General features: G+C 48.0%; 1 protein-coding gene across 1 annotated transcript in view; it reads right to left on the reverse strand.

Annotated features, from left to right (window-relative positions):
• Window positions 1-5618: 5618 nt before the first annotated feature.
• PODXL (podocalyxin like) overlaps window positions 5619-27476 on the reverse strand; it is a 46668-nt gene continuing 24810 nt past the window's right edge. Inside the window, exons 3-9 of the mRNA XM_066254535.1 lie at window positions 16131-16736; window positions 14804-15054; window positions 14387-14458; window positions 11843-11990; window positions 11510-11571; window positions 11093-11260; window positions 5619-10096 (exon numbers count right to left, since the gene is read on the reverse strand). Coding sequence (XP_066110632.1) covers window positions 9899-10096; window positions 11093-11260; window positions 11510-11571; window positions 11843-11990; window positions 14387-14458; window positions 14804-15054; window positions 16131-16736 — 1505 coding nt within the window. The 3' untranslated portion in view covers window positions 5619-9898. The remainder of the gene's footprint in view (window positions 10097-11092; window positions 11261-11509; window positions 11572-11842; window positions 11991-14386; window positions 14459-14803; window positions 15055-16130; window positions 16737-27476) is intronic.

Raw genomic sequence — 27476 nt, forward strand, 5'->3', positions numbered from 1 at the left:
GCTATTTCCTAATAAGGATCCAGAGTGAAAGCCAGCAGTAAAACACTTGAACATGCAGCTCTGGGCTCCCGCGGGACATGCTTTCATCAGTTTGAAGCTCTTGCTGCCGCACAGCTCGGCGCCATCTGGGACACTAGCTGTCACAGAAGTGCGTGCGGGTCCCTGAGCTGTCTGCCTGAGGAGATCATTCTTCACTTTCATTCAGTGCTTAATGAATGCCAAATTAATTGGCAGGAAGGGAAAACACTGTGTTGATACACTAAACAGGTCTGTGTGCATGATTTAAGAGTTGCTCAAGTAGCCAATTTCGAGCTTTATTTTTCTCCTTTGTTAACAAATCTCAAGAAAACCTTTGTTCAGTTTAGCCAGTGTCATTTGGTTGGTGTTTGTTTTCTTACCCTTCAAATAAGAAAAAAATTGTCATTTCATGCTTAACTCATAACCCATACAGAATTGAACCGACATCAATTTAGTTTCCATGTTCTATGATAAATTAGTTATACATAATCCCAAATGTCTCTGTTTCTTGTACTTGGCCAAGAAATACATAAGTTTTGGGCTTGACATTAGAAGTCTTTAATAACTTTGGTTAATTTTTTAGGTTGCCTCCACATCTATAAAATGATCAATTAAATTCAAGAAGGTATCTAGAATCAGTCCAAGCCCATTGCAGCAGGCAGTCTTAGGGATTCATTTTGCAACGAGAGAGAACAGTACCCTATGCCATCAGGCGTTGGCAGCGCCTGTCTAGCATATTCCCTCGTCACTGCCTTTACCTCCTTGAGATGAAAGGGGTAGGGGTGCTGAGGGCTGAGATGAACAGCTTCACTTTATAAGTCGCCTGCTCTGGAAATCCTAGGGTGCTTTCACCTTTTATAGGCTTAGCTTAATTTACATATACATGAGCTATACTTGTAAAGGCACTGAATACAGAGTTATAAGAGATACTGAAGTAGTTGTCTACCCAGCCCCAAATTTGATAGTAGGATATCCAAGTCCAGAAGTTTAAATGAGTAGTCTCTGGGGAAGATACATATTTTAAAAAGTCATGTATGTGGTCTCCTTTTTGAGATTCCCCCCCTTCCTTTCCCAGAAATATTACTTGGTGACTAACCAGTTGTAAAATATGTTCTCCCTCGATTGTAAACCAACCATTTAGAGAAATAAAAGAGGACTTTCTTTCTTAAACATTACAGTTAGCCTGGCCAAGAAATACTGTGATTGTGTTATTTCGTAAGCCAGCTCGCTTTTTTGACTTGTGCGAAATGTCTTTTGAAATGTATAAATTAGATAGTTGAATATTAATTTTCCTTTATAATTTGCAAAACAATATGTATTTCTATGAGCAGATTCCTTGATGAATAGATGTACATACAGTTGACCCTTGAACAACACAGGTTTGAACTGCGCGGGTCTACTTATATGTGGATTTTTTTCAATAAATACTATAAATAAATCTTTTCTTCCTTATGATTTTTGTAACATTTTCTTTTCTCTAGCTTACTTTATTGTAAGAACACAGTGTGTTTGCATATAACATACAAAATATGTATTAGTCAATCAACTGCATGTTATTGGTAAGGCTGCTAGTCAGCAGTAGGCTATTAGTAGTTAAGTTTGGGGGAGTCAAAGTTATACATGGGTCTGCAACTGCGCAGGAGTTCAGGGCCCTGCCCCTACATTGTTCAAGGGTCAGCTGTCTCTGTTTTTCTTTTAAAGAGATTTCCCTACTCCCACTGCACAATCTTTGTACAGTTGAGGCTGCAGTCTCAAAAGAGCAGCACAGGAAAGCTGAGATGGGGACCTCCTTTTCTTGTCTTGGTCTTCATCTTGGTAACAGATAATATTCCGTGTTTTGAAATGTATGCTGGAATGTGTTTAAGTGAACTCTTTTACTTTTATAACTTAGAAGTACATAATGGCCAGAAATTAAGATCCCTCCAGCTATAGATCCTCAAAACCAAAGTTGGACTGGAAATCAGATCGAGAAGGAAGATACAGCCCCCCCCATAGCCATAGAATTGCTCTTTCCAGGTCTGCTCATCAAGGCTGGGGACAGATGGCCCCTTGTCCTCATCACCACGTCTCCTGTACGGGAAATACTATATTACAGCCCCCTGCTCGTCTCAAAGTTGGAAAGTGTTAACTATCTTTTTTGAGGCTTTAAATAACATTTATTGATGTTTGCGATTATTAAAATGTTTATTATAGAAATTTAGGAAATAACTAAGTGTAAAGAAGGAAAACCACTGTATATTAACTAATGAGACTTATTTTATTTTTCCTGACTTCGGTTACACAACATGGTAAATAAAGATCAGGAAAAGTTAAACAAAAAAATTGACACTGTCATTCTTATTGTCGTTTACCACACATGGAGGACAGGGCTGCAAGTATTTGTGCATACCCTTAGAGTATTTAAGCATTGCCCTTTTCCGGATGGTCTGGGAGTAATTCTGTTCCTCTGTATCTTTTAAGCCTGAATTATGGACATAAGATATTACCCAGCACTGCAGGGAGCTGCCCTGTTCAGGTCATTGGAAATATCATCTCTGAGACTCATTTTTAAGCTCTTTATGCACCAGTCCGGACATTTGGAGCATATTCATACCCATAAAGAGCCTTCTGTTCAGATGTATCTTTTGATATGACTGTGATTAAATGTATACCCAAAAAGGATGAGGTACTTTTTTCAAAGGCCAAAGGAAAAGCAGAGAAAAGCAAAGCAAAAGGAAAACAGGCAGGATGGACATAAGTGTAAATATGGAGCCCTTGACCCAGGCGCTCCCTTAATCGTGCATACGCGTCTCTTCAATACGTGTTTCTGTGCTTACTGGCAAGGACTTGGAGGCCTGTTTCACTTGAAACCCCTTTGTGTGGGGGGGAGAAAACTGCACCCCCTGTCAGAGTCCACTCTTGTTCACCCTCTTGGGGCTCAGGGTGTATCCTGAGGTCCTGAATCAGAAATGGGAGATGGGGGGACTCTGGGACAGCAGACACAAGCTGGTTGTCACTTTTAAACGGGTGCTTTTCGGGCATCAATCTCTCCGACATCGTTCCTCTTCTGGGCCATTGTTGAGCTGTGTTGTGTTCTGCAGTCTGTCCTGTCCCTTCCCTTCCCTTCATGCTCCTCCCTGGTCGCACTTGCTTTGGCTCAGTCTGTATGGACAGTGTAGGGTTTGTTTCGTACAAGTAATCTTCTGATCCCAGGTTTGATGACTGGGTTATCAACACTGCTTTGTGAATAGTGATCTGCTGAACAATTGCAATTGTAGAATTGTTGTATGTAATGTACATATGGAGAAAGAATGTATTTTGTTCATTTTCTTAATAAAAAGTTATATATAGACACTACATGATGTCTCTCATTTGCTAAGACTGCTTTTGAAATCAACTTTTAAAATGTTTATGTACTTTGTAGTTGTTATATATATTTTTTTTCCTCAAAAAGGTTTTTTTTGGGCTCCCAAAGACAGAAAAGGATGCGCAGTGCTTCAGAAGGGCCTTTTCCGCGGACCTCACAGTTTCTGGAGGAGTTTTTATAGTTAGGGAACCCAGGTTTATTCATAAAATGTTTTATCTATGTCCATGACCAGCCCTGTTTTGTCTGGATTGTGCAAGTGGACAAGAAATCTGAAAAAAAATTTCCTGTCAACTAAAGCAGTGTTGTTTTTTTATTTTTTTCCCCCACTAACCGCATTTTGAAGGTAGAGTGTGGAAGGCTAACTGATGGGACCCTGGAGCCTGTCAGTCCTGGCATAGGCTTACATACTAGTTGGTTACACTTCTTCTTTCCTTTAACTCCACATAGGTCACGCCACATTTTCCAGAGGAAACCTTGGGCTTTCTGTGGCATGGGGACGGGGCAGCACAGGACAGTACTGGGAACTGACCGATCACTAATGGTCATGGAACATTCCTCCCCTGGGCTCTCATGCAGGAAAAGCAAAGGCCATCAGTTACATCTCCTTGAAACATTCTTCTGGGGAAGATGGAAAGGTGCTAGGTAGAGGTGGCCTGCCCACTGCTGTGCTAATAAATCCTGATGGCTGGCACCTCGCATGAGGGGAGATTTGGACATGTGACAGTGTCTATTGTGTATAATGTAGCCCAAGGCAGGTGTCAGCAATCCGGGGTTTATTTCCAGACCCACCAGTGACTTCCTTGTAGCACTGGGCAGTCTCAACTTCTCTGCCTCACTTTCTCATGTCTTAAGTAAATGTTGGCAGATCCTTTTTGCCAGGATTCCATTGACTTCTTAATGCCCCGTACGATGCCAGGGCCCTTGAAAAATGCTAGCTATTGTGGTGTTCATCGCTAGTGTTAATTATAATAGCCAAGTCCTATGCTCCACGCTTTGCCGTGGGGTCCGGAAGAAAGGATGGGAAGATGGCGAGTGTCAAAGAGGCACAACAAGTTTAAAATGACAACTGAGAGTGGCCCTCAGCAGGGCAGGGAGGAGGGTGAATGACCTATTCAGGAAGAGAACGGAGCCTTAGGTCTAGTGTGTAGCCAGCAATAAACTATGAGTCATTCTCTTAGAACAGTATGCCTCGAGCATGGCCCAGGGGCCTGCCCAAGTTCCTGGTACTTGTATTCCTTTCTGTATCTTTGGCACTGTGGTGACGTTAACCTCAAAATACCCCTGGTGCAACTTGGGTCCACCCTGAGGGTGTCAATTGCCTTTCAGAACTCCTACATAGAAAAGAAAATCATATTGTAATAGTGGTTGCATTCTAGAAATATACGTTGTTGTTGGAGCACAAGCATTCATGTGGTATTGAAAAAAGAACGTAGAACGAAAAGGGAAAAAGACTCGATCCCAGGCCCAGCACCGCAACTTAAATACCGGTGTAATCTCAAAGAAAATCTGTAACCTCGGTACCTAACTCCCTTATTGGCAGTGACGACGGTTCCTAAATACAGCGTGTAAACATGTTCGTCAGCCGTAAGACGCCAGGCCAGCAGAAGAGAATGTTGTGTGGCAACTATGAGTGTGGACGACAGGTCCCCCCCTGGAGTTTGGGACTAGTCACTGCCCTTCCTGTCAGGACACACGTGGGCTGGCGACGCCACCCTGGACGTGGAGCACCGAGTCCTCTCTGAGGGTCTCCCTTCCTGAATCTCCTTCGCCATCACTGTCTCTGGATCAGGGACAGGCGGAGGCTTTTTGAGACAAGTAAACAGATCCTTTCCTGGGCAGGAACGGGGCCGGTATGGAACTCTGTTTATTGTTATTATTTTTAATATTTTTATTTGTTTTGGCCCATGCCAGTGTTTCCATACCTGAGCAGGGTTCGCTGGCCCCCTGGAGACCTTTAGCCCTGGGTGACTCCCAGGTGTATGTGAAGCATCAGACGAGGGAAGGAAGAGGTAAAACAAGGATGAGGCAGCATTGAAAGGGACAGAGGTTGTTTCCGGGGTGAGCAGCCTGAGCATTGGGACCAGGGTCCCGCTTCTCCTTCCCTGCTGCCCTTGGTTTCCCTCCTCTCTTCCTGTCTAAGCCTAGACCGCCCAGCAAGCGCCCCGAGAGAGCATGCTGCACTTCCTGCGGGCGCCCCTGGTGGGCCTCGGGCACCGGTGAAGCAAGCAAGCCAATCAGAGCACGGGACTGGGGCTGGAACCAGCTTACACAAAAGCACTTTAATTGACAGCATACAATTTTCAAAAAATATATTTTTGTAAGAAAATGGCAATAATTAAATGTAGCCTTTACAAAGAAGCTTCTCAGTAAGTTCCAGTGTACTTCAGACCCCTGTCCACCAAGACGATGACTCGCCCCCCGTTTCCTGGGCAACAGTTTCACATTCACTAATAACAGGAAGACCCATGTTCTTGTCCTCAGTGTAGGGTTCTCGCTGGACCCGAGTGAAATCTGCCTTCCCGTCTTGTTCCCTTTGATCCTTAGTCCACTAGTAGCAGGTTCATGTGCAACAGCTCGTTCAAAACTGTTTTCTTGTCAGAAAATAATTGTTCATTTAAGTCTTAGACCTCAATAGACTCAGAGATAGTGTTGAGGACCAGTGAGGTTCCTATGTTTGCCTTTGTGCCCACCCTGTAGCCCTGCTGCAGGATGAGATGGATGAGACTTGAGAAGGGAGTTTTGTCCTCTGTCATTGTGCTGCCTGGGCTGCATTAGCTGTCTTTAATTTATTGACTCTGAAGCACGCGGCCCAACCTGGATTTTAACCCCATTTCTGACATGAGCCATGTGATTTGGGCCAAGTCACTTTATTTTCTGGACTTCAGGTTTTGTTTAAAAAAATAAAGATTGGACTAGGTCTCTAGGTCTCTAAAACCCTCTTCCCTGTAACTGGAGTGTCACTTGCCAACCAGTGCATACGGACTGCAACCCTTACTGTAAGAGGCTGGGACTTTGCTGGGGAGGGCGTGAGGGTTGCATTTAAGATTAAAAAAATGAGCCCTGGCCTGTTGGCTCAGTGGTAGAGTGTCGGCCTGGCGTGCGGGAGTCCTGGGTTCGATTCCCGGCCAGGGCACACAGGAGAAGCGCCCATCTGCTTCTCCACCTCTCCCCCTCTCCTTCCTCTCTGTCTCTCTCTTCCCCTCCCACAGCCAAGGCACCATTGGAGCAAAGTTTGCCCAGGGGCTAAGGATGGCTCTGTGGCCTCTGCCTCAGGCGCTGGAATGGCTCTGATTGCGGCAGAGCATGCCCCAGATGGGTGGAGCATCGCCCCCTGGTGGGCATGCCAGGTGGATCCCGGTTGGGCGCATGCGGGAGTCTGACTGCCTCCCCGTTTCCAACTTCAGAAAAATACCAAAAAAAAAAAAAAAAAAATGCCCACTATGCTAGACAAACACTTTGCTGTCAGCCTTATAGTTTTCATTAAAGAAAAAATAAAAAACTTGCATTTCTAGTAAAATAGACATTTACATTCCTGTTCAGAGAAGAAAAAAAAGCCATCTCTCTTACAAATGTTTTTTTCCAAAGTACATTCCCTTAAAGCAGTGCTGGGTAGATTAACACGTGCCCACTGTATTTACATTACCAAGAAAAAAATACATATATATATATTTATTTATCAGCTCGAACTTGGTTTTTAAAGTTTCTCCAGCATCTTGTCAAAAGATAAAACTCAGAAGTGGTTTAAATAGACTTTCTGTTAGCTTCCCTTATGGGGTGTGTGTGTCTAGGTTAAACCCGTATTCTGTCTCACGATGCCAAGGACATCCTGCACTGCCCCCTACAGCGTGCTGCTTCTCGGCCGCTCACGGCAGCCCTTCCCCTAGTGTGTCCTGTCACCAGCTTCGTGGCTCCTGGCTTTCTGTGCAGCTTAGGGACACCAGCACGTCGCTGCCATCCAAAGAGCAGCCTCTCTCTCTGGCGCAGCCTGGTTGGAGATGTGCTGAGTTAGTTCCTGGTCGTCTTCTCTCTCCTTGGCCCCAGAATCTGAATTTCCGGAGCAGTGAGAACCCAGGGAAGAGATGGGAAGAAGATGGCCTTTCTAGCGGCATGGCTGCACGGCCTCTGGCCTAGCTGGCTAGTGGTAAGAGCAAGCCAAAGCGAGGGGCCGGATTCTGAAGTCACCCTACTAGGCTAGGGTAGCACGACTTAGATGCAGCAAAAGAAGGAACCTCTGACCCAGCCCAGATTTCTCACATATCTCCTCGGGCAGAGCCACGCCATTCCTCTTGACCATGCATAATGTTTCGTCTCTACTCCTTGCCGGGGATCACCTCTCTCCCCTAGGGGCCCAAGAGTTGGTCAATTTTCAGAGACACATCTGCTGTCTCTGCCTCAAGGCCTAGCTGGTGAAATATGACCCAGAATCAGCAGAATAGAAGAATCCTCCCGGCTTCTCCCATGAAGGCCCCAGAAAGGAACCCACTGGATTGAAGCAAACAGCTTTTCCCAGCACAACTAGATTTCCTCTTTTCCCCCAAACTGACACCATTCTCTGTCCTACCAACCTCGATACACTAGAAAATCCGGGCAAATGCTTTTGGACCCTTGTTAGCCTGGCATCTCTCTAGCTTTTGGGAAAGTCACTGGGGCACCAACTTGAACCCAAAGGGCCAAGGGCTATGAAGAAGGAATTGGGCAGCCAGGAAGGACAGATCTTCCAGAACGAAAGAAGCCATCCCAAACCTGTTTCATCAGAACTCTAGCCACCTGGCCCTACCTCTTAAGTTCTGGAGTTCTGGCTTTTTGTCCAGAAACGACAAGTTTTTATTCTCGTAAGCAGTTCTGAATATTTTTCTAGTTCCATGGAATTTATACCCAGGAACAATAGAGACGGGGAGCAAAGTTCAACATTTCACATGGGATTCTCTATTCACAGAAAACCAGATCAAACATCACGGTGCCACGTCCTTGGGTGCTTCTGAATGGCAGGTCACTGTTGAGCACCTTCCACCCCCACCCCCACCGGGAAACAGGGCCATAGTTTATTTCCCTGAGATGCTACCAGAAACTGTGGACAGCTAACAGCAGCCCCACCAGGACTGCAGAAGGGGACAGGGTTCCACGGCAGAACAGTAAGGTGACTGGGACTGGACAGACGGCCAGTCCCCCGGGCTGCCCCACGTGCACCTTAAAATGTACAGCACACATTCTAGACCCTTCTTGTCCTGTAGCACAGGAGCCGGCCCATCAGTGAGATCACCTAACTGAAAGTCTCCCTATACCTTGAGCTTTATCCTCTGGCAGCAGAGGGCTGGATTAAAGAGCAAACAAATACATCAAAATAACAAAAGTCTCAGCAACTTGAAAAGTCCCTGAGTTTCCTATGAAATATTGTAAAGCCTTCCTGGCTGTTTGAACCGATTGTCTGTCAGGACGTCACTCTGCTGATGGGGGCCCCGGGAAGGTCTGTCCTAAAGCCGCTCTTTGGAATCGGATGGAGCTCAAAGAGCAGGAGTGGGGGTTCCCGAGCGTGGATCTCCCCCCCCCCCCCCCACAGGATGAGCAGTGAGCAACAATATAGGAACACTCTGCCTTCAGCAGCTGCTGTGGTTTTAAGTCCCCGGTGGAAATGGGAGGCCAAAGGAACGCTTGGAGAGCCTCTTCGGGGGGCACCTGGGGAGAGGGGCCAGGACCCATCCTGGGGGGGAGGGCTCCCCTGCTGCTTCCTGGTAGGGAGACCCCCTAAGCAGACCTCATTCACACTGAGCAAATCTCACTGAGCAAATGCTAAGGAACCAGAATTCAGAACAAGGTTTTCAAGGTCATGAGTGACTTGTGTTAGTCCCAGGGCCCTGAGACAGCGTGGGAATAAAAATTGAGTGCAGGGAGGGGGGACAGGAAAGGGACGGGAACAGTGACAGACGAGGCTGAAGTAGGAGATGGAACTTGGGACCTCTACTTTCAAGTAATCTGATCCCACTGAGAAGGGACCTGGCCCCACACTCTTTTCTATCCCGTCCATAGACTGGCAGCTTCACCCCCGCCCAGGGCAGCTCCAGAGGGGGGCGCAAGTGATCACAGCAGTGTGACAAGGTGGGGATGAGCCCTGGACGGAAGGCAGAGTCTTGTTGGTTTTCCTCTTGACTGTCACCAAGTGGCTGTGTGACGCTGACCTCGCCCTCCTTAGTCCTCAGTCATCTCATCTGTGAAAGGAAGGGGCTTCTACGAGATGGTCACTAAAGTCCCTCACGTGGCTCTTCCGTTATTTCTCTCCCTCATCGTCCAGCAGCACTGAGCTCAGGCACTAGTGGGTTACTTTACAAGAGGAATCTAGATAAGAAGTGATGTGTTCAGCTTGAAAAGGGGGAAATTAAGGCCCTGTGGGGACCAGGAGGCGAGTCCCTCTGAGTCTGCTCAACCCCCCCCCCCCAAGTCTTTCCGTCAGATGGGAAGGACTTCCCTCCCCTGTCCAATTGGCACTTGAGGTGGTTCAGTCTGGAGCGCTGTGGCACTGTGGGTGGCCAGCAGACCTGATTAGAGGTGTGTGTCTTCCTCCTCGTCCAGGTCGTCCTTGATCAGGTTGTCCAGGGGGACGATCCAGCTGTCCCCCAGCTCCCCATTAAGGTTGACCACCTTTTTCTCCTGCATCTCTGATGAGGTCTCCATCACTTCCAGTGTTGGGTTGTCATGGTAACCGTTCTCCACTGTCTGCAGCTCCTCCGTGAGTCGTTGCTAGAGTGCGGAAGATGAGTTACAACATGGGGGTCACTTGTGAGGGCTGTTAGCCTTTAGTATAACCCGTGGACCCCTACAGTCCAGGAACCCAGATTTGGCTCATGTGAGCAATACTAGGTGCTCTTGGAGGCCTCCGACTACTGGCCTGCCTCACGGCTAGCTGGAGACAAGCAGGACTTCCTAACATTCCCAGCTCATCTGTCACCGTCACCCTCACCCTGGTGACAAATCCATAAAGTCAGTGGAAAGTACTTTGTTCTCCAGAGTCCCCCAAAGTCTTTCCTCCACTCCCTCCCCGCGAAGCTGAGTATCCAGACACCTGCCTCACCCCACTGTGCTGAGGAAGAACGCTGTCTGCACACGGGGTGGCTGAGGACCTCTCAGCTGGAGCAGGACGGGCACAGCAGAGCTGACAGCCACCTGCGCGGCAGACAGGAGCCGTCTGGACACAGTGCTCTTTCTGTCTGTATCTGAGCTACAAGCTGGGTGCACAGTCAAGTCCCCTGGGAAACTCTGAACAGCTACGTTGATCCAGAGAGGGTCTCGGTGGACGTGAGGGGAAGCTAGGCAGGGTTGAGGACCACCAGTCTGGATGGGAGAGTAATGCCAGGAATCCTAGGAAGGCAGGTGAGAGAGCTTCTGGTCAGACGGGCGTGCCTGCGCCCACTGCCATCAGTGAGGCCGGGAGCAGCCCTGCGGGGTGCATAGCCTCCCCACTGCACAGATGAGGAATGAGCTGCTCAGGGGATCACATGACTCGCTCAAGGTCACAAAGGTGGTAGAGGCGGAACCAGGGCTGGACACAAGTCTTTCTGACTCCAGAGCCCCCACGATCTTCCCTTCCATTGTGCTGCCAATGTATTTTCCATGTCCCAGAAGGGCTGGTGTCTGCCTGGGTCCGTGGCCCACTCCCTATCCCCTCATATGGGAATAATGGGGCGAGAGCCATCAGCTCGGCTGGCCTGCTTCCCCGGCCGGCAGCGCAGGCCTCACCTGGTCCTTCCTCTGAGCGAGGCGCTGGTGGCAGCAGCCATAGAGGGCCGCGACGAGCAGCAGGAAGGACGCCATGCAGACGATGGTGATGATGAGGGGCATGCTGAACCGGTCCTCGGGCACTTCCGGTGGCCCTTGATCCCCAAACTGCATGTTACTGACTCCCACCTGGCCAGGAAAGAGAAAGTTCTGTGGCTAGAACCAGGCTCAGGGTTACTTCTCTCTCTGAACTCACTTCATTCATGAGCTCTTCTGCTTGGGGTTCAGTGGGGCCTAGGACACCACCCTGCTGTCCCCTCGCTTGTCCTATCTTCCAGGTGCTTGCAGATTAGAGGTCCCCCTACAGGGAGGCAACGCGGGGCAGAGTAACTGGGGACTTCCCCAGTCTGTTCCAGCACATGGGAGGAGCCCACTTACCTCCTTTAGGTCATCCCATTTGTCCTTCAGCAGTTCGTATAGGTCGCTGGGATGGAGCTTTGCTGTGGGGGAGGGGGAGAGGAGAGAGGCTGTTCAGGGCTCCAGCTCAGAGTGACCTGGGGGGGGGGGGGAGACTGGGCCCCACGGGAGGACATGCTGTCTCACCACTTTCTTAGTGGTATCTCCGGGATGGCCCTGGGAGGGGACAGCTGGACAATTCGTAGGGCACTGAGGGAGTGGCAGCACTGGCCGATCCCCATAGCTCCTCAGCTGTCACGCCCCATCCCATTTCCACCCCACAAAGGGCTTGGCCCCTCTTTGCCCCCAACTCACTGTGGATGCTGATCTCTTTGATCGCCACCGTCTCAACTCCTGGAACAGACACCAGCCGTACAAGGCACCAGTCTTGACTGGGGTTGAAGTTGGCTTTGGCCGCTTCGCAGAAAAGGGTGGCCAGCTTGTCAGCCAGAAGGCTATCTGCCTGTTGTGGGAGATCACAGGCAATGTCCCAGGGTTCTGACAGCAGCCTGGGCCTGGGGGGCTGCCCTTCAGAACCAGGTCAGGAGAATGCTGGTGCCCGCATGCCCTCAGTCCCCTCTCCAGCCTCAGCTGGTGTATCGTTCGCAGGCCCACTGGGAGACACGAGTTAGGTGCTGTTTCCCTGGACCAGACCCCACCTTCTATGCCCCTGGCAGATCTGCCCCAGGCCCCTCACTTTGCCTTGTCTCTGGCTGAACAATGCCTTCCACCTAGTCTCCCTTTCTCCCTCAAAGCTCTTCAAGGGTCATGACCGAATGCCCTTTTATATCGCTTTTCTTAAAAGGGGCTGGGCTAGCGGGGACATGGTCCGGGCGCCCCACCCCACCCCACCCCACCACAGCCGAGGAAGGCCAGCTCTCTCTGAAACTCTCACCAGCCTCGAAGCCCAGTTCAGGGATCTCGGGAGAGGAAGCTGTGGCTCCCAGCTCGGGGTTCTCCATCCCAGAGTGGAGACATGTGCCCATTCCCCTAGGTTAAGACCCTCTGAGACAATGAGCAGGCTGACACAAAGTAAGGCGGGGCCATCACTGAACCAGGAAACATGGGAGTATCTTGAAGATACAGAAGGGAACCTCTTAGAAGGAAGTCTTCTATATTTCTAAGCAGAAAGAACATGGCAGACAGGGCTGAGGGTGAAGAGGCAAAGTGTGACAGCTTTTACCCATCCCTGCCATGCAATTGAGAGGCACCCTGAGCTGGCGTTTCTCTGACCCAGTTTTGGAATAAAGGACTCTTGGTCTGGCTTACCCAGGACCCCCACAAACCATCTGCTTGGTTTCTACCTGGAATTTCCTTAGGCTTACCAATTCCCCAGCCTGACACCAGGGGTCCGGGGCTTTCCACCCTCCTTTCATAGCAAAGGGAAAAAAGGCTTCTCATGCCCAATGACACAATTTGCAAAGTGTTAGGCAAAAAGAGAGCCGGGGAAAGCCATTAATGTGATTCCTGCCTGGTCCGATACTCCCAACCCCAGGGGATCAGTGCTCCCTTTTAAAACTCTGGTCTAAATGCAGACACTTGTAAAGTTTGCTGGGAAAATGCCAGCAAAGTGGACACCCAAAAGGAAACGAGTGCAGAGAATACAGGTGGCATTAAACCCAAGTTCTGTGTCTTTTGGAAAGAATGTTCTATTCTGGTTCCAAGGGGTGTTTGCAAACACAGGAACTGACCAGGAGAGGGCAGCAGTGAGCCGTCCATAACCTGCACTCACTGGGCTCAGTCATTTACTGTGTAAAACCCTTCATCTCAGAAGACTGGTCGTCTGAAGGCACACACTGCTGCACTCCGGTTTTCATGCATGTGAACTCACACACGTGCTGACACCCCCACCCCCATATACATACACACACACACACACCACCCTGAGTGGAAGAACAACTGTTGGCAATGTCTCTCTGATGCTCAGTAACTCTGAGATCTCAATTCAGAGGAAGACCCCTCCATGAGGTTTTCCCAGAGGCCCCGGACCAGGAAATGACATACTAGACAATAAGAACAGGGAGAGAGTTCAGCAGACTAAGCCTCTCATTTTTAATCGAGGCCTCCGAAGCCCAAAGAGATGGGCTTACAGTCACCCTGAGCTAGAGGCAGGCAAGAACTAGGATTGGGGTCTTCATACACCCCTGGCACGTGAACAGTCACACAGCGGAAGCCCTGGAGGCCTGGGGCCCCTGCCCCTGCAACAGCCCTGAGGGGCGGTGAGACTTCACTTAGAGAAGTCCGTTCCCCTGGCCGGTTGGCTCAGTGGTAGAGCGTCGGCCTGGCGTGCAGAAGTCCCGGGTTTGATTCCCGGCCAGGGCACACAGGAGAGGTGCCCATCTGCTTCTCCACCCCTCCCCCTCTCCTTCCTCTCTATCTCTCTCTTCCCCTCCCGCAGCCAAGGCTCCATTGGAGCAAAGATGGCCCGGGCGCTGGGAATGGCTCCTTGGCCTCTGCCCCAGGCGCTAGAGTGGCTCTGGTTGCGGCAGAGCGACGCCCCGGAGGGGCAGAGCATCGCCCCCTGGTGGGCAGAGCGTCGCCCCTGGTGGGCGTGCGGGGTGGATCCCGGTCGGGCGCATGCGGGAGTCTGTCTGACTGTCTCTCCCCGTTTCCAGCTTCAGAAAAATACAAAAAAAAAAATAAATAAAAATAAATAAATAAAATGAGAAGTCTGTTCCTTGCTTTGTCCCCCTAGTAAGATGCATCTTCTAGGACAAGACATGGCCAGGAGAGGGAACACACCTCTCAGTCTCTTTTCCAAAGGAACATTTCATTGCCTGGCACCACCCTCGACCCTGCTGCTGAACTGCATGTTGCAGGGGAAAATCGGGGTGGAGCTAGGATTCGCGAGGTACTCACGCAGACACCGGTTTTCGTGAGGTTCAGGATGAGCATCTTCTCATTCAGCTCTTGGGAAGACTCGCACTTTATCTGCAAGAAGCCGCTGGGGTTAAGGCGCCGCTGAGCCTGACAGATCTCACCTTTGACTCCTCCCACCAGCCCACCCTCCCCCTGAGTGGGTGAGACAAAGGTGGTCCTGGCATCAGGGGCGTGGCTGGGCCACGTTGCAGAGCCAGGTGTGTAATTGCTGTCCAGCTGTCTAAGCTAGAATCCGGCAGAGCCACGAAGGTAGCAGGGCGACTAGACAACGGCCCCTTAACTGCCCTCGCCAGGCACCCTCGGCTAAAGGGAGGAACAGAACCGCTCTGCTCTGGTAGCTAGAGCCCCTTCAATCTGGGCCTGGGCTCCCCTGCTGCCCCACCCCTGCTGGCATACCATCTTATTCTTAAGAGCTGGTGTGGCAGAAGGAATGCCAGAGCTTTGGGGAGTGGTGGTTGGAGCCAACGGAGTGATGGAGCCTGTGGGTCCTACAGGAGGCGTGGCTACAGGTGCTGATGAAGAAGAAACTGCAGGCGGCAGAGCCCCAGGCGAAGAGGTCCCAGGGACAGAGGAAGAGGGCCCAGTGGTGGCAGGCGCCTTGCTGAAGCTCTGTGGACCTCCTTGTGAGGTAACCGAGGATGCTGGGACTGGGAAAACAAAGGTTGTGAGTAAAGGCGAGTGGGGCCCCTTTAAGAGCGAAGGCTGGTCTCTCCCCTTGTAAGTCTCCTTGGGTTCTCTGGTCTCATCCCCCACCCCGACTGACTGCAGGCTGGAGTAAGCGGACCAACGTGAGGAGCCAGCATCAGGGCAAGATGAAAGAAGTCACAACAGGGACAATGGCATCAGCAGCAGCAGCAGCTCGCATTCTCTGAGGCGCTGACTTCCTGGAGCAACTGCCCTGAGTGCTTCAAAGGTACTTTCTTATTTGGTTCTCTAGGAGAAAGGTACCCTAATTATCCCTAGTTTATTCACAAGGGAACTGAAGCTCAGAGGAACTAGACAACTTGCCTAATGTCACATGCTAACAAGTGACACAGCTAGGATTTGAATCCCAGTTTTCCCAACTCAGAGCCCTGGCTCTGACCGCAGGATCCAACCGCCCTCTTCTGGTCTGTTAACTTCACTGCGCTCCCCTGGAGCGTCTTGAAAATGCAGACTTGGAAAGATTCAATAGATCAGACACAGGTTGTGATCTTGAGGATCATGATTTATCAGTGAGCTTTGAAATTAATTTAATTTACTGGGTTAAGTAACACCAGCACTTAAAAAATAAAAAGGAAATGGAATGGAATAGAATGGAATGTGTGTCATGTATAGTAAGGATAAGCTGTTAGTGAACATTGGGATTGGCTATGTATCATATGTATGCATCCTGCATCGTGGCATAAAACCGAAGTGTATTTCTTCTCGTACACTGCCACCAAACACGTTGGAGGAACACTGTTGCTGATAACCCAGGCAGCCTCCCAGGGCCTCACCCACAGGTAGACTGTTGGCTTGTCTATTGCTTACCCGTGCGGGGCACACACTGACCTCTCATCAGGATACACAGCCCCCCTGACCTACACGCCTGGTTGACATGAGAAACAGGCTGAACGGAGGTGGAGTGCCTTTAACAATATTTAACCCTCAGTATGACTCTCCGTCTTCCAGCCTTGCAACTGTATAGATACTAAGCACTGAAAAGCTTCTTCTCGCTTGAAAATAAAAAGGCACTACTTACTTGGTGTGGTAAGCACCCTCGGAGATGGGGCGGTGTGAACCGTCACTGTGCCTGGACTACTTAACAGGGTTGTCAGTTGGTTTGGTCCCTGGGGAAAGGTCCCTGGGGGATTCAGAGTAACAGGGCCTGGAGTCGGCCCTTGTTGTGTGCCTGCTGCGGAGGGCGAGGGAGCGGAGGACCGAGTGGTCGCTGGGGCGGTAACCACAGGCGGTTGAGTGAGCGCCGGACTTCCTCCTGCCGCGGTTCCTCCCGCCACGGTCCCGACGCTGGCGGTCTCTCTGGTGGGAGGCTGGGTTTCAGCCTGGGCTGTACCTTCCATTTCCTTCTGGCTGCTTGTGGTCTCTGGCTTCGTTGTTGGGGCGAGGGTCTTGGCTGCGCCTGGAACAGAGCTTGGGCCGCCCGCAGCGGCAGTAGTCTTGCCTGAGGTTGGCCCACTGGGTGCTGTCGCTGCGTTTTGCTGGCTTACGGTTGTACTTGGTGAGTCCCTGGAGGGGCTTTGGGACGTTGCAACTGGGCTTTGCTTGGCTGTGGTTGAATCTACTTGTGAAGCACTGGATGCTGGTTTTGTGTTTGGCTCGCTTTTGACTGTAGTAGGATTTCCAGTGGCTGTTTACAAGACAACACAGAAGCAAGTCGGGGGTTAGCTGGAAGTTTTCCTCTGCACCCTTGCCCCTCTCCTCCCCAGGTCCGGGGGCCTTGCTGAAGGCCTGGGCCCTCGAGGTGCCCAGATTTTGGGGAGTTCCAGAAGCCTCTAAGAGAGAGAACCAGAGAAAGTCAAGGGAAACTCTGCCAAAGAGAAAAGGCTAGCGAGTCCTGCTGCAGAGAACCACAGTGAGTCCCCTGCTGTTCGGGGGGGCGGGGCATGCCCAGGCCCTTCAAGTCTTCCATCTGCCGCGGCAGAACCAGGCCGCCAGGATCGCCTCGGCCTCCCTCTCCCCGGCTCCCAGGCACAGGGAGCGGCACATGCTTGTTAACTGCCCTGCTCTAACGATGGACAAAGAGACATGCCTGTTCTCAGGGCCATGTGACCGAGAAGGGGAGACAATCGGGCAGACAGGACACAGATGACCGCTGAAGTACATCGGGAAGACAGCGTGCTTTGACTGTGTTTAGCGTAACGGGAGCTCAACCTTGTCGGGTGGTCAGGGAACGAGGGTCCTCTGTGTAACAAATTATTTACGGAGGGGGTCATGAACTGAGGGGTTCCCTGTCAGGCTCTGGGCTGGCCCTGGGCTACAACACCAAATAAAGCATATACTCCACACCCTTGGGGAGCTTGCACTCTTGTGTACAACAGAGATTAAACAAGCAGACAGAACATGTGCCCATGTGGAGGGCACAAACAGTACGCTCAGAGATGACCAACCAGGCTAAGACTTGAAGGACAGCGCAGAGAGAGCTGAGTGGGGAAATGGGAAGCCTGTCCCCCGGCCAGCCGGACGAACAGAAGCGGCTGAAGCCCCACAGTAGAGAGAAGAGCTAAGAGGAGACGAGGGTGAAAGGCACTGTGTGTGTGTGTGTGTGTGTGTGTGCGCGCGCGCGCGGCCCGGGCTCAGAAAGCGCAGGGCCTTATATTATAGCTAACGTGACAGTAACTTACCGACCATGTATTCCTGAGAGGACAAGGAGGCCCCCTCTCTTAGAAAGCATATCCTAAGTAAAATGAGATCTAAGCTCACCCTCCTTAGAAACCAAATAAAGATTATATATTTCTTTAAAAAGAAGCCACTGAAGGCCTTAAGGCAAAGATGTTTAATCAGGGTGATTTACAGAGAAATACACTCGTGCTGCTTTGGAGACTACAGAGGGACCAGAAGAGAGAAAGTGGGGAAGTGAAAAGGCAAGAAGCCATTACAGGCATCCAGACGAAATGGGTAACAGTCCGTTTTAAGTTATCAACACAAGAGATAAAAAGAATGAATTCAGGACTATTGGTGAAGTGGATAGAACATCGTCCTGAAGCGCTGAGGTTGCTGGTTTGATCCGGAGTCACCAGCTCGATAACAAGGGTGCTGGCTCAATCCTGAGGTTACCAGTTTGAGCCCTGGAGAGGGCACGTATGAGAAGCAATCAATGGGCACACAATTAATTGTAAGTGGAACCAAGAATTGATGCTGCTCTCTCTCTCTCTCTCTCTCAAAAAAAAAGAAGATTGTATTTTGGAGACAGAATTAACTGCTGATATACTAAGTGAAGAGGGGAATCGGGACAATTCCTGGCTTTCTCTCTGGAGCAGAAGGGTGGGAAGGGGTATAGCAGACCTTTGCCATTCTCTGAAGCCAATCAGAATCTACCATTTTTCTCTACGTCGAGTTCCCTGCACAGGAGGGCTGATGGTAGCAAGATCTGCCTCCTATTGTAGACTCTGCACTCGCTGGGTCTTCGCTCTTCCAGCCGCCCCTGTGACTGGGGTGCAAGCATCTGCTGAGCAGCCGTGAATGAGTGCCCCACACCAGCCAGGGAGGGAGGAGTGTGGACTGCAAGGCACTGACAGCAGGAGCAGCGAATCCTGCTCAAGAGCAAGCAGTGTGGAGGCAGGGCTGGAGCGAGTGACCAAAGCCAGAGCTGCAGCACCTAGCTGGCGCTCGGCATGGGGGATCGGGGCTGGCCTCTGCACCAGTTCTAGAGCCTGACTCAGGAGATGTTCACAGTAGCCCTCAGCGTGGTCTCCAGTCCTTCCTGCTCCTCCAAAAGCTAGACCATATCCCCATGTCTTGGCGCACTCACGCACACACACACTTATGCTACTCAGAAGCAGACATTTGTGTCAGGAGTGATACAGGCAACAGGACTTCAAGGACTAGTTATTTATGGGGCCTCATTGGACTACAGGCAAGTGAAATTTTGCAGGTATTAAGGGTGCACAGACAATGACGTGTGTTTATTTTTTATTTTTTTTATTTTATTTATTTATTTATTTATTTATTTCATTTTACAGAGACAGAGAGTGAGTCAGAGAGAGGGATAAACAGGGACAGACAGACAGGAATGGAGAGAGATGAGAAGCATCAATCATTAGTTTTTCATTGCGCGTGCAACACCTTAGTTTTCATTGCTTTCTCATATGTGCCTTGACCGTGGGCCTTCAGCAGACCGAGTAATCCCTTGCTGGAGCCAGCGACCTTGGATTCAAGCTGGTGGGCTTTTTGCTCAAACCAGATGAGCCCGCCCTCAAGCTGGCGACCTCGGGGTCTCGAACCTGGGTCCTCTGCATCCCAGTCTGACGCTCTATCCACTGTGCCACTGCCTGGTCAGGCTAATGACGTGTGTTTAAAAAAATACTGTAGTGTTATGATTTCACAGCAATTCTGCCTTCATAATTCATAAAAGAATGATGCTTCTTATCGCTGATCATGTCATAGTATCTTTTTGGCAAAAGACACAAGATTGCTGAGGGGAATATCAGCACAGTTGAGGCCCTAGGGATGGTGGAAAGGCAACGTTACTTCTTACTGTGGTGAATAGCATTTTTTAAAATGGGCTTCTCAACACCCGAACTATTGACATTTGTGGCTGGATACATCCTATGCATTATGGGATATTTGACAACATCCTTGGTTTCTACCCACTAGATGCAAGTAGCAAGTACATCCTTTCCCAGTTGTGATGACCAAAATCGTTCCAGGTATTGCCAAATATCCCCTTGAGGGAGACAAAAGTCACTACTAGTGAAAACTGTTGGCTTAAAGATAAGAGATGAATTCTAATTCCTGAATCCTCCTATATCAAAACACAGACTGGAAACCAGAGTCTTCCCTGAGGCTCCAGTAAAAGACCTCACTGCTGGCAATGGAAAAGCTGAGACAACCAGGAGTCAATCTGAAATATTTGATCCCATAAATTGCCAAATTACCATGTCAGTTAAATTCATACTGTCACCATCTCCACGCGAAAGTAGGAGCTTGAGGATTGGCATGGTGATGTAGGAGAGGGCGCAGATGACTCAGAGTACCCCTAAGTCTCAATCTGCAACGGAACTCACATGCCAGGAGACTCAGCCACTGTTCCTCTGTCTGATGGCTCAGTTACCACCTTGCTTGAAAACTCTTAATAACCTCCTTTGAGCCCTGGCCAGATAACTTGGTTAGTTGGACATCGTCCCGAAGCACAGAGGAGGCCAGTTCGATCCCCAGTCAGGGCACATATGGCAACAGATCGATGTTTCTCTCTTTCTTTCTCTCCCTTCCTTTCTCTCTAAAATCAATCAATAAATAAAAAGTAATAATAATAATCTCTCTTGAGCTCACTGACACAGAAAGCCATATCTCCTCCTCATCTCCACCATCTTCATTTTCTCCAAGCCTACTACCACAGTTAGACTCCGGGATGCCACAGCTCTCTGAGCCAGGAGAAGGTGTACACTAAAACATAGCTGTGTGCGCTCTAGCAAATACAAAGTGAGGGTGCTGGATAGGAGAGGTAATCACGACTTTCTATCAGGCTGCATCTATCAATAAAGGAATGTATACCAGAGAGTTTCAATTCAATGTACTAACTCAAGTAGCTAGAAACAGTTCTGTCTTCTTAGTTGGTTGACTGACACCTGGACTCAATGGTAGCCCACAATAAGTAAAGTTAAGTTGCCAGAAATTCCCTGGGATAAGAATAGGAAGAGCTCTCTGGGTAGCTCTGTTGGTTAGAGTGTTGTCCTGAAGCATAGAGGTTGCCAGTTCGACCCAGTCAGGACACATACAGGAGCAGATTGATGTTCCTGTCTCCCTTCCCTTCCCTCCCCTGCTCTTTTTTCTTTTTTTTTTTCCTTCCTTCCTTCCTTCCTTCCTTCCTTCCTTCCTTCCTTCCTTCCTTCCTTCCTTCCTCCCTCCCTCCCTCCCTCCCTCCCTTCCTTCCTCCCTTCCTTGTTTTCTTTCGGCTGGTAGCACAGTGTATGGAGCATTCTCTCAGAGCACCAAAGTTGCCAGTTCAGTCCTGGAGGCACCAGCTTGATCCCAAGATAATCAACTCACCCCAGAGTCATTGGTTCAAGCCCGCTCAGGGCACATATGAAAAGCAATCAGTGGGTGCACAACTAAGCGCAAAGAGCTGATGTTTCTCTCCCTCTATCTCTCAGATCAACTTTTAAAAGAAAGACTAATAAAACAGGAAAGCCTTTGGTAAGGTTGATCACAGGAAAAAATAACCCAGAAGGCACAAATATAAAATATGAACTATAATAATACCAGATATTTACAGTATAGGCTAAGATGAGCAGATGCTGATAAATCAGAAGCAGCTGCAATGGCCAAATGCCTAAGAAAGCCCAACTTGCCAGTGACTTAAAAAGAAATAGAAATAATAATTTGCCCTATATGCACAAATAAATTAAGTTGAGAGTTAATCATTCTCTCACAAAGAAACTCCAAGCCTTGATGCCAAGGGTCAAATGATTCTAACTTTAAACATGAAATTTCTATAGCCTAGTCTGTCTTGCCTTAATATTGGGTCTGCAAAAAAAAAAAAAAAAAAAAAAAAAAAAATCACTCATACGCAATTGTCAATTAACAAGACATAAAAAAAACTACAGCCTGACCAGGCGGTGGCGCAGTGGATAGAGCGTTGGACTGGGATGTGGAAGGACCCAGGTTCGAGACCCTGAGGTTGCCAGATTGAGCGCGGGCTCATCTGGCTTGAGCAAAAAAAAGAAGCTCACCAGCTTGGACCCAGGGTCGCTGGCTCCAGCAAGGGGTTACTCAGTCTGCTGAAGGCCCGCGGTCAAGGCACATATGAGAAAGCAATCAATGAACAACTAAGAAGTCGCAACGAAAAACTGATGATTGATGCTTCTCATCTCTCTCCATTTCCTGTCTGTCTGTCCCTGTCTATCCCTCTAACTCTCTCTCTGTCTCTGTAAAAAAAACAAAACAAACAAACAAAAAAAACTACAAACCAAGGAAAAAAGAATGATAAATTTGGCTTCCCAAAATTAAGGACCTATGTGCATCACAGACCCTGGCTGGATGACTTGGTTGGTAGAATGTCACCTTGATACACAAATGTGGGTTTGATCCTCGGGTCAGGGCACATATAGGAACAGATCGATGTTTCTGTCTCGCACTCTCTCTCCTTTCCCCTCCCTCTAAAATCAATAAATAAATTTAAAACAAACAAACAAACTAAGAATAAAAAGAAAAGGAATCACAGGGCTTCTCGTTTCAGCTAACAACGACATAGAACTGTAAAGAACATCACTCCTACCCTTACGACCAGAAAAGAGCTGGAGAAACAGAAAAGTAATGTCTCTTCCTGAACCCACTGGAGAACTGAGGTCATCAAAGGCTGCGTGTGGGCCAGCAGGGAAGTGGGAAGTCCTGGGAGCCGCAGGCCCTGAACGTTCAAATACTGAGGGTTTCCCCCAGGAACCCCAGCAGGGGCTCCTAAGGAAGATGGAAGAACCTTGAGAACATTCTCCTGAGGGGCTGGCTGGGGAAAGTAAACCATGGTCCCTGCTAAAAGGCCCCATGGCCCCATGGCCCCTATGGGGGTGGCGGTGGGGGGGCTTACTTTTCAGTGGGAGTCAACAAAGCTTACAGCCTGAGGGCACTGGTGAGAACCCACCAGAGCAAGGGAGGAAAATAGCAGCCGCCAATGAAATGCTGCCCAGACTCCTGTTCCCCATTTCTGCTAGGGACTCAGTGAATTAGGGACTCTCTGCAGGAGAAAGGAAAAAAAAAAAAGTATAGCCTGAAGGCAGTGGTGGAAACCCACTGCAGCTGGGCAAGGAAACAGGAAAATGAGAGCGCTCTTTACCCCAGGGAGGGTGAGAGTACGTGCTGAGCGCAGCTCCACTTCCAGAAACGCTGGAACACCAGGGAGAGCCACACCCTCCAGCCCAGGCCCAGTGCCTGGGGAAGGCTGACGTTCATCACAGCATCAGAGAATGTCCCTCTGCCCGCCCATTCACGCAAGTGCCAGCAAGTACTAAGTAAAAATAAGTGAGGTACAGCTGCTAGGAGCTGTGAGACTCTGGGGAGCAACAAAAAGGGAAGACCTGTAGCCGAGCAGGGAAACAAACAGCATTTGGTGAAATTTCCAAGCTGTTTTCCAAAGTGGCTGCACCATATTACATGCCCACCAGCAGTGTTGGAGGGTCCCAATTTCTCCACCTCCTCCCCATTGACTGCTGTCATCTGTCTTTCTTGTGATAGCCATTTTGGTGGGCATGAAGTGGTAGCTCACTGTGGTTTTAATTTGAATTTCCCTAATGACCACTAAAATCCAGTCACATATAAAAAGATTAACATCATGATCAAGCGAGGTTCATCTCATGGCTAGTTCAGTAGTTCTGAAAATCAATCAGTGCAATTCATCATACTGACAATAAAATAAGAAAAGCCCTATGGATCATGTCAATATAGTCAGAAAATTCATGACAAAATTCATCATTCTTTCATGATTAAAAAAAAAAAGTCTCAGCAAATGAGGAATAGAAGGGAACTTTCCCAAGCTGATAAATGATATCTCCAAATAACTCTTCAGTTAACATCATAATTAATGGGGAGAGACTGAATGCTTTGCCCTTAAATTTCGGAATAGGGCAAGGCTGGACTCTCTCATCACTCCATTGAACATTTTAATACAAGACCTAGACAATTCAATAAGGAAGAAAACTCACCTCTTAAAATTCAACGATAGCCTGACCTATGGTGGTACAGTGGACAAAGAGTCGATCCAGAATGCTGGAGTTCAAAACCCCGGGCTTGCCTGGTCAAGGCACATACAAGAAGCAACTACTACAAGTTGATGCTTCCCACTCTTCCTCCCCTTTTTCTCTCTCTCTCCTCTCTCTGAAATAAGTAAATTAAAAAAAATAAAAACCTCAACAATAATAGCCTGACCAGCGGTGGTGCAGTGGATAAAGCATCAGCCCAGAATGCTGGGGTCACTGGTTCGAAGCCTTGAAGTCACCAGCTCTGAGGGAGCTTGTCAGCAAGGAGTGACTGGCTTGAGTGAAGGGATCATCCACATGATCCCAAAGCTCGCCAGCTTGAGCCCAGAGTTCACTGGTGTGAACAGCCCAAGGTTACTGCTTGAACAAGGGGACACTAGCTCGGCCCCCTTGGTGAAGGCACGTTTGAGAAGCAATCAATGCACAAATAAAGTGAAAGCAACTACAAATGAATGCTTCTATCCTCTCTCTCCCTTCCTGTCTCTCTCAAAAATAAATAAATAATAAATAACCTCACAATAAAAAGATAACCCAATTTTTTAAGTGAACAAAAGATCTCCAAGGAAAAAGAATCACCAAGGAAGACATACAGATGACAAACATATGAAAAGATGTTCAACATCATTAGCCTTTGGATAAATACAAATAAAAGCTACAAGGCAACACCATTACACAGCTGCTGGCATGACTGAAAACGAACTGACCATACCAGCTATTACACAGGAACTCTTGTACCTTGCCAGTGGGAACGCAAAGTAGGACTGCCACTTTGGAAAAGAGTTCAGCAATTTCTTTTAAAGTTAAGCATGCAATTACCATATGACCCAGCAATTCCATTTTATTTATAATATTTACCCCAAAGAACTGAAAACTTGTGGTCACACAAACACCTACATGCAAATGTTTATAGCAGTCGTATTCATAATCACCCCAAACTGGAAACAACCCCGATGTCCTTCGAGTGAATGAATACACAGCCATATCTCCACACGTACAATGCCTACTTGGCAATAAAAAGAAACCAACTACTACTGATCCACGGAACATGGATGAATCTTAAAGAAAGTCTAAGTGAAAGCTACCTTGTGTTTGACTCCTGCTTTATGACATTATGGAGAAGGCAAAACTATAGGGATAGAAGACAGATTAGCCATTACCAGGGGTTGAGGGAAAGGTGAGGAATTGTTTTTAGAACAATGGTACTGCTGTATATGGTATTAGGGTGATGTATACAAGACACTGCATTGGTTGAAACTCATAAAACCACACACCTTAAAGAATTAACTTAGTGCAAAGTTAGGGGGAAAAAATCAACTGAGATGTTCAGGTATCCTGGGATGTAACAGAGGCCATGAAAATAAGTGTTACTTACGTTTCAAATGTATGTAACATTACCTCAGTGGAGAGATGGGGGGGGGGGGGTTGCCCGGGGCAACTGGGAAATAGTGTTTTGACTGGATAATGTACGCTGAGAAAAAGGTCTCCACATAAACAGTGTCCTCTAAGTGATAAATTTGCTTCTCACAAGAGTGTGGATTGTCAATTTTAAATCTACTTTACATGTATATTAGGGTTGGTCAAATAAGTAAATAAATTATAAATAACATGAGCCAGATTCCTCACCACCAGAGAAGTTACAAATAAATGAGGTGGATGGGGAGGAAGTTTAATGAACCCTGTGGTGTGATGGTGTTAAAGACAGTGATGTCAGCATGCACTCGTGTTTATACACACACACATATACATACAGATAAATATACAGGTTTAGGCGCACACATAGGCTAGCACACAAACACGCATTTCCTAGCTCTGGTACTGAGAGGGTCTGTTAATAGCAGTTACATGGAAGTAGCAGCGACTGTGCCCAGCCGTTTTCCAACAAAATGAACCAGCACTCCCTGGAGATGAAATGACTGAGTCTGGTGCTGAGGTAGGGAAAATGAAAGATGAGCCTGGAACATCTTGTAATGCCAGAAAGTGAGGAAGTGCTGGGGGGGAGAAATAAAATGTGAGCAAGTCCAAGAAACAAAGAGCTCCCGATGCCAAACCTGGAACACTTTAAGCAACAACAACAAAATGTATTGTATCAGAACCAAAAGAATAAATTAAATATCTATCAGTCCATGATGATAAATGATTGAATAAAAGAAAGAAATGGAACAGAAGAAACAAATCATCCTTTTGGAAAAATTCCAAAAAATGTAGATACTTGTTCCCCCTTCAGGAGAAAGTCTTGCCCTCCTCCATCTGAGCATGCGCTGGTCTTAGTCGTTCTCATCTAACAAAGCACCAGAAAGGGAGAATGAGTAACATGATAGTGGAGAAACCTGCAAGACACACCGTCTTAACCAGATGATCAAGGTTCCCATCGATGATAAGTCATGACTAGCCATAACTCATCACTTCCCCTGATAAGAAGGGAACCTCCCCTATGTCATTTTTAGCAATACGTAACCCCAGTCTAACTATGAAAGAACATCAGACACACCCAAATTGAAAGGCATTTCATAAATGACCCAGCTAGTTCTCTTAAAAAATCATTAAGGTTATGAGCAATTAAGGAAAGACTAAGAAACTGCCAGATTGAAAGAAACTAGTCGGATACGATTAAATGCAATGTCATATCCTGGAACAAAAGAGACCATTAGAGGAAATACCAGTAAAATATGAATAATCTGCAGTTTATTTAGTTAATAGTATTGCACCAGTGTTAATTTCTTATTTGTGATAAATGTACAATGGTAAGATGTTAACATTAGGGGAACTCTATCATCTCTTTTTTTTTTTTTTTAAAGGGACAGAGCGAGAGTCAGAGAGAGGGATTGATAGGGACATACGTCTATCATCTCTTTAACAATCTGTAATTATTTAAAAATAAAAGGGCCTGACCAGGCAATGGCGCAGTGGATAGAGCGTTGGACTGGGATGCGGAGGACGCAGGTTTGAGACTCTGAGGTCGCCAGCTTGAGCGCGGGCTCATCTGGTTTGAGCAAAAGCTCACCAGCTTGGACCCAAGGTTGCTGCTTGAGCAAGGTGTTACTCGGTCTGCTTGAAGGCCCATGGTCAAGGTGCATATGAGAAAGCAATCAATGAACAACTAAGGTGTCGCAACAAAAAACTAACGATTGATGCTTCTCATCTCTCTCTGTTCCTGTCTGTCTGTCCCTATCTGTCCCTCTCTCTGACTCTCTCCATCTCTGTAAAAAACAACAAACAAATAAAAATAAAGGGTGGGGGAAAAAGAAACCACTAACAAAAAGAGTAAGAATCAGGAGAAAATAGTTGCAATATATGTAGTCATAAAAAATTAGTATATAAAAGAGATTTTTTAAAACACTTCTGCATGTAAGAAAACAACCCAATAGAAAAATAGACAATGGAATGAACTAGATATTTCACAGAAAAAGTAGCACAGATAGCCTATAAACATATGAAAATGTTAGTAATTTGGGGAAATGCTGAATCAAATAATTATTATCTTATAAGCACCAGGATTGGCAAGAGGTAGCAAAAATATTAAGAAGTGTAAATTGGCACAAGCACATCGGAAAATAGTATGGCATTACCAAGTCAAGGGAAATACGCCCATAGCTTTCAATCTACAACTGAAAGTTGTACCACTAGGCATTTGCCCTGGGAAGATGCATGCACATATACATCAGGATGCATTCATAAGAATGCCC

Source organism: Saccopteryx bilineata, chromosome 2, assembly GCF_036850765.1.
Source record: "Saccopteryx bilineata isolate mSacBil1 chromosome 2, mSacBil1_pri_phased_curated, whole genome shotgun sequence".
In the NCBI taxonomy this organism is placed as follows: Eukaryota; Metazoa; Chordata; class Mammalia; order Chiroptera; family Emballonuridae; genus Saccopteryx; species Saccopteryx bilineata.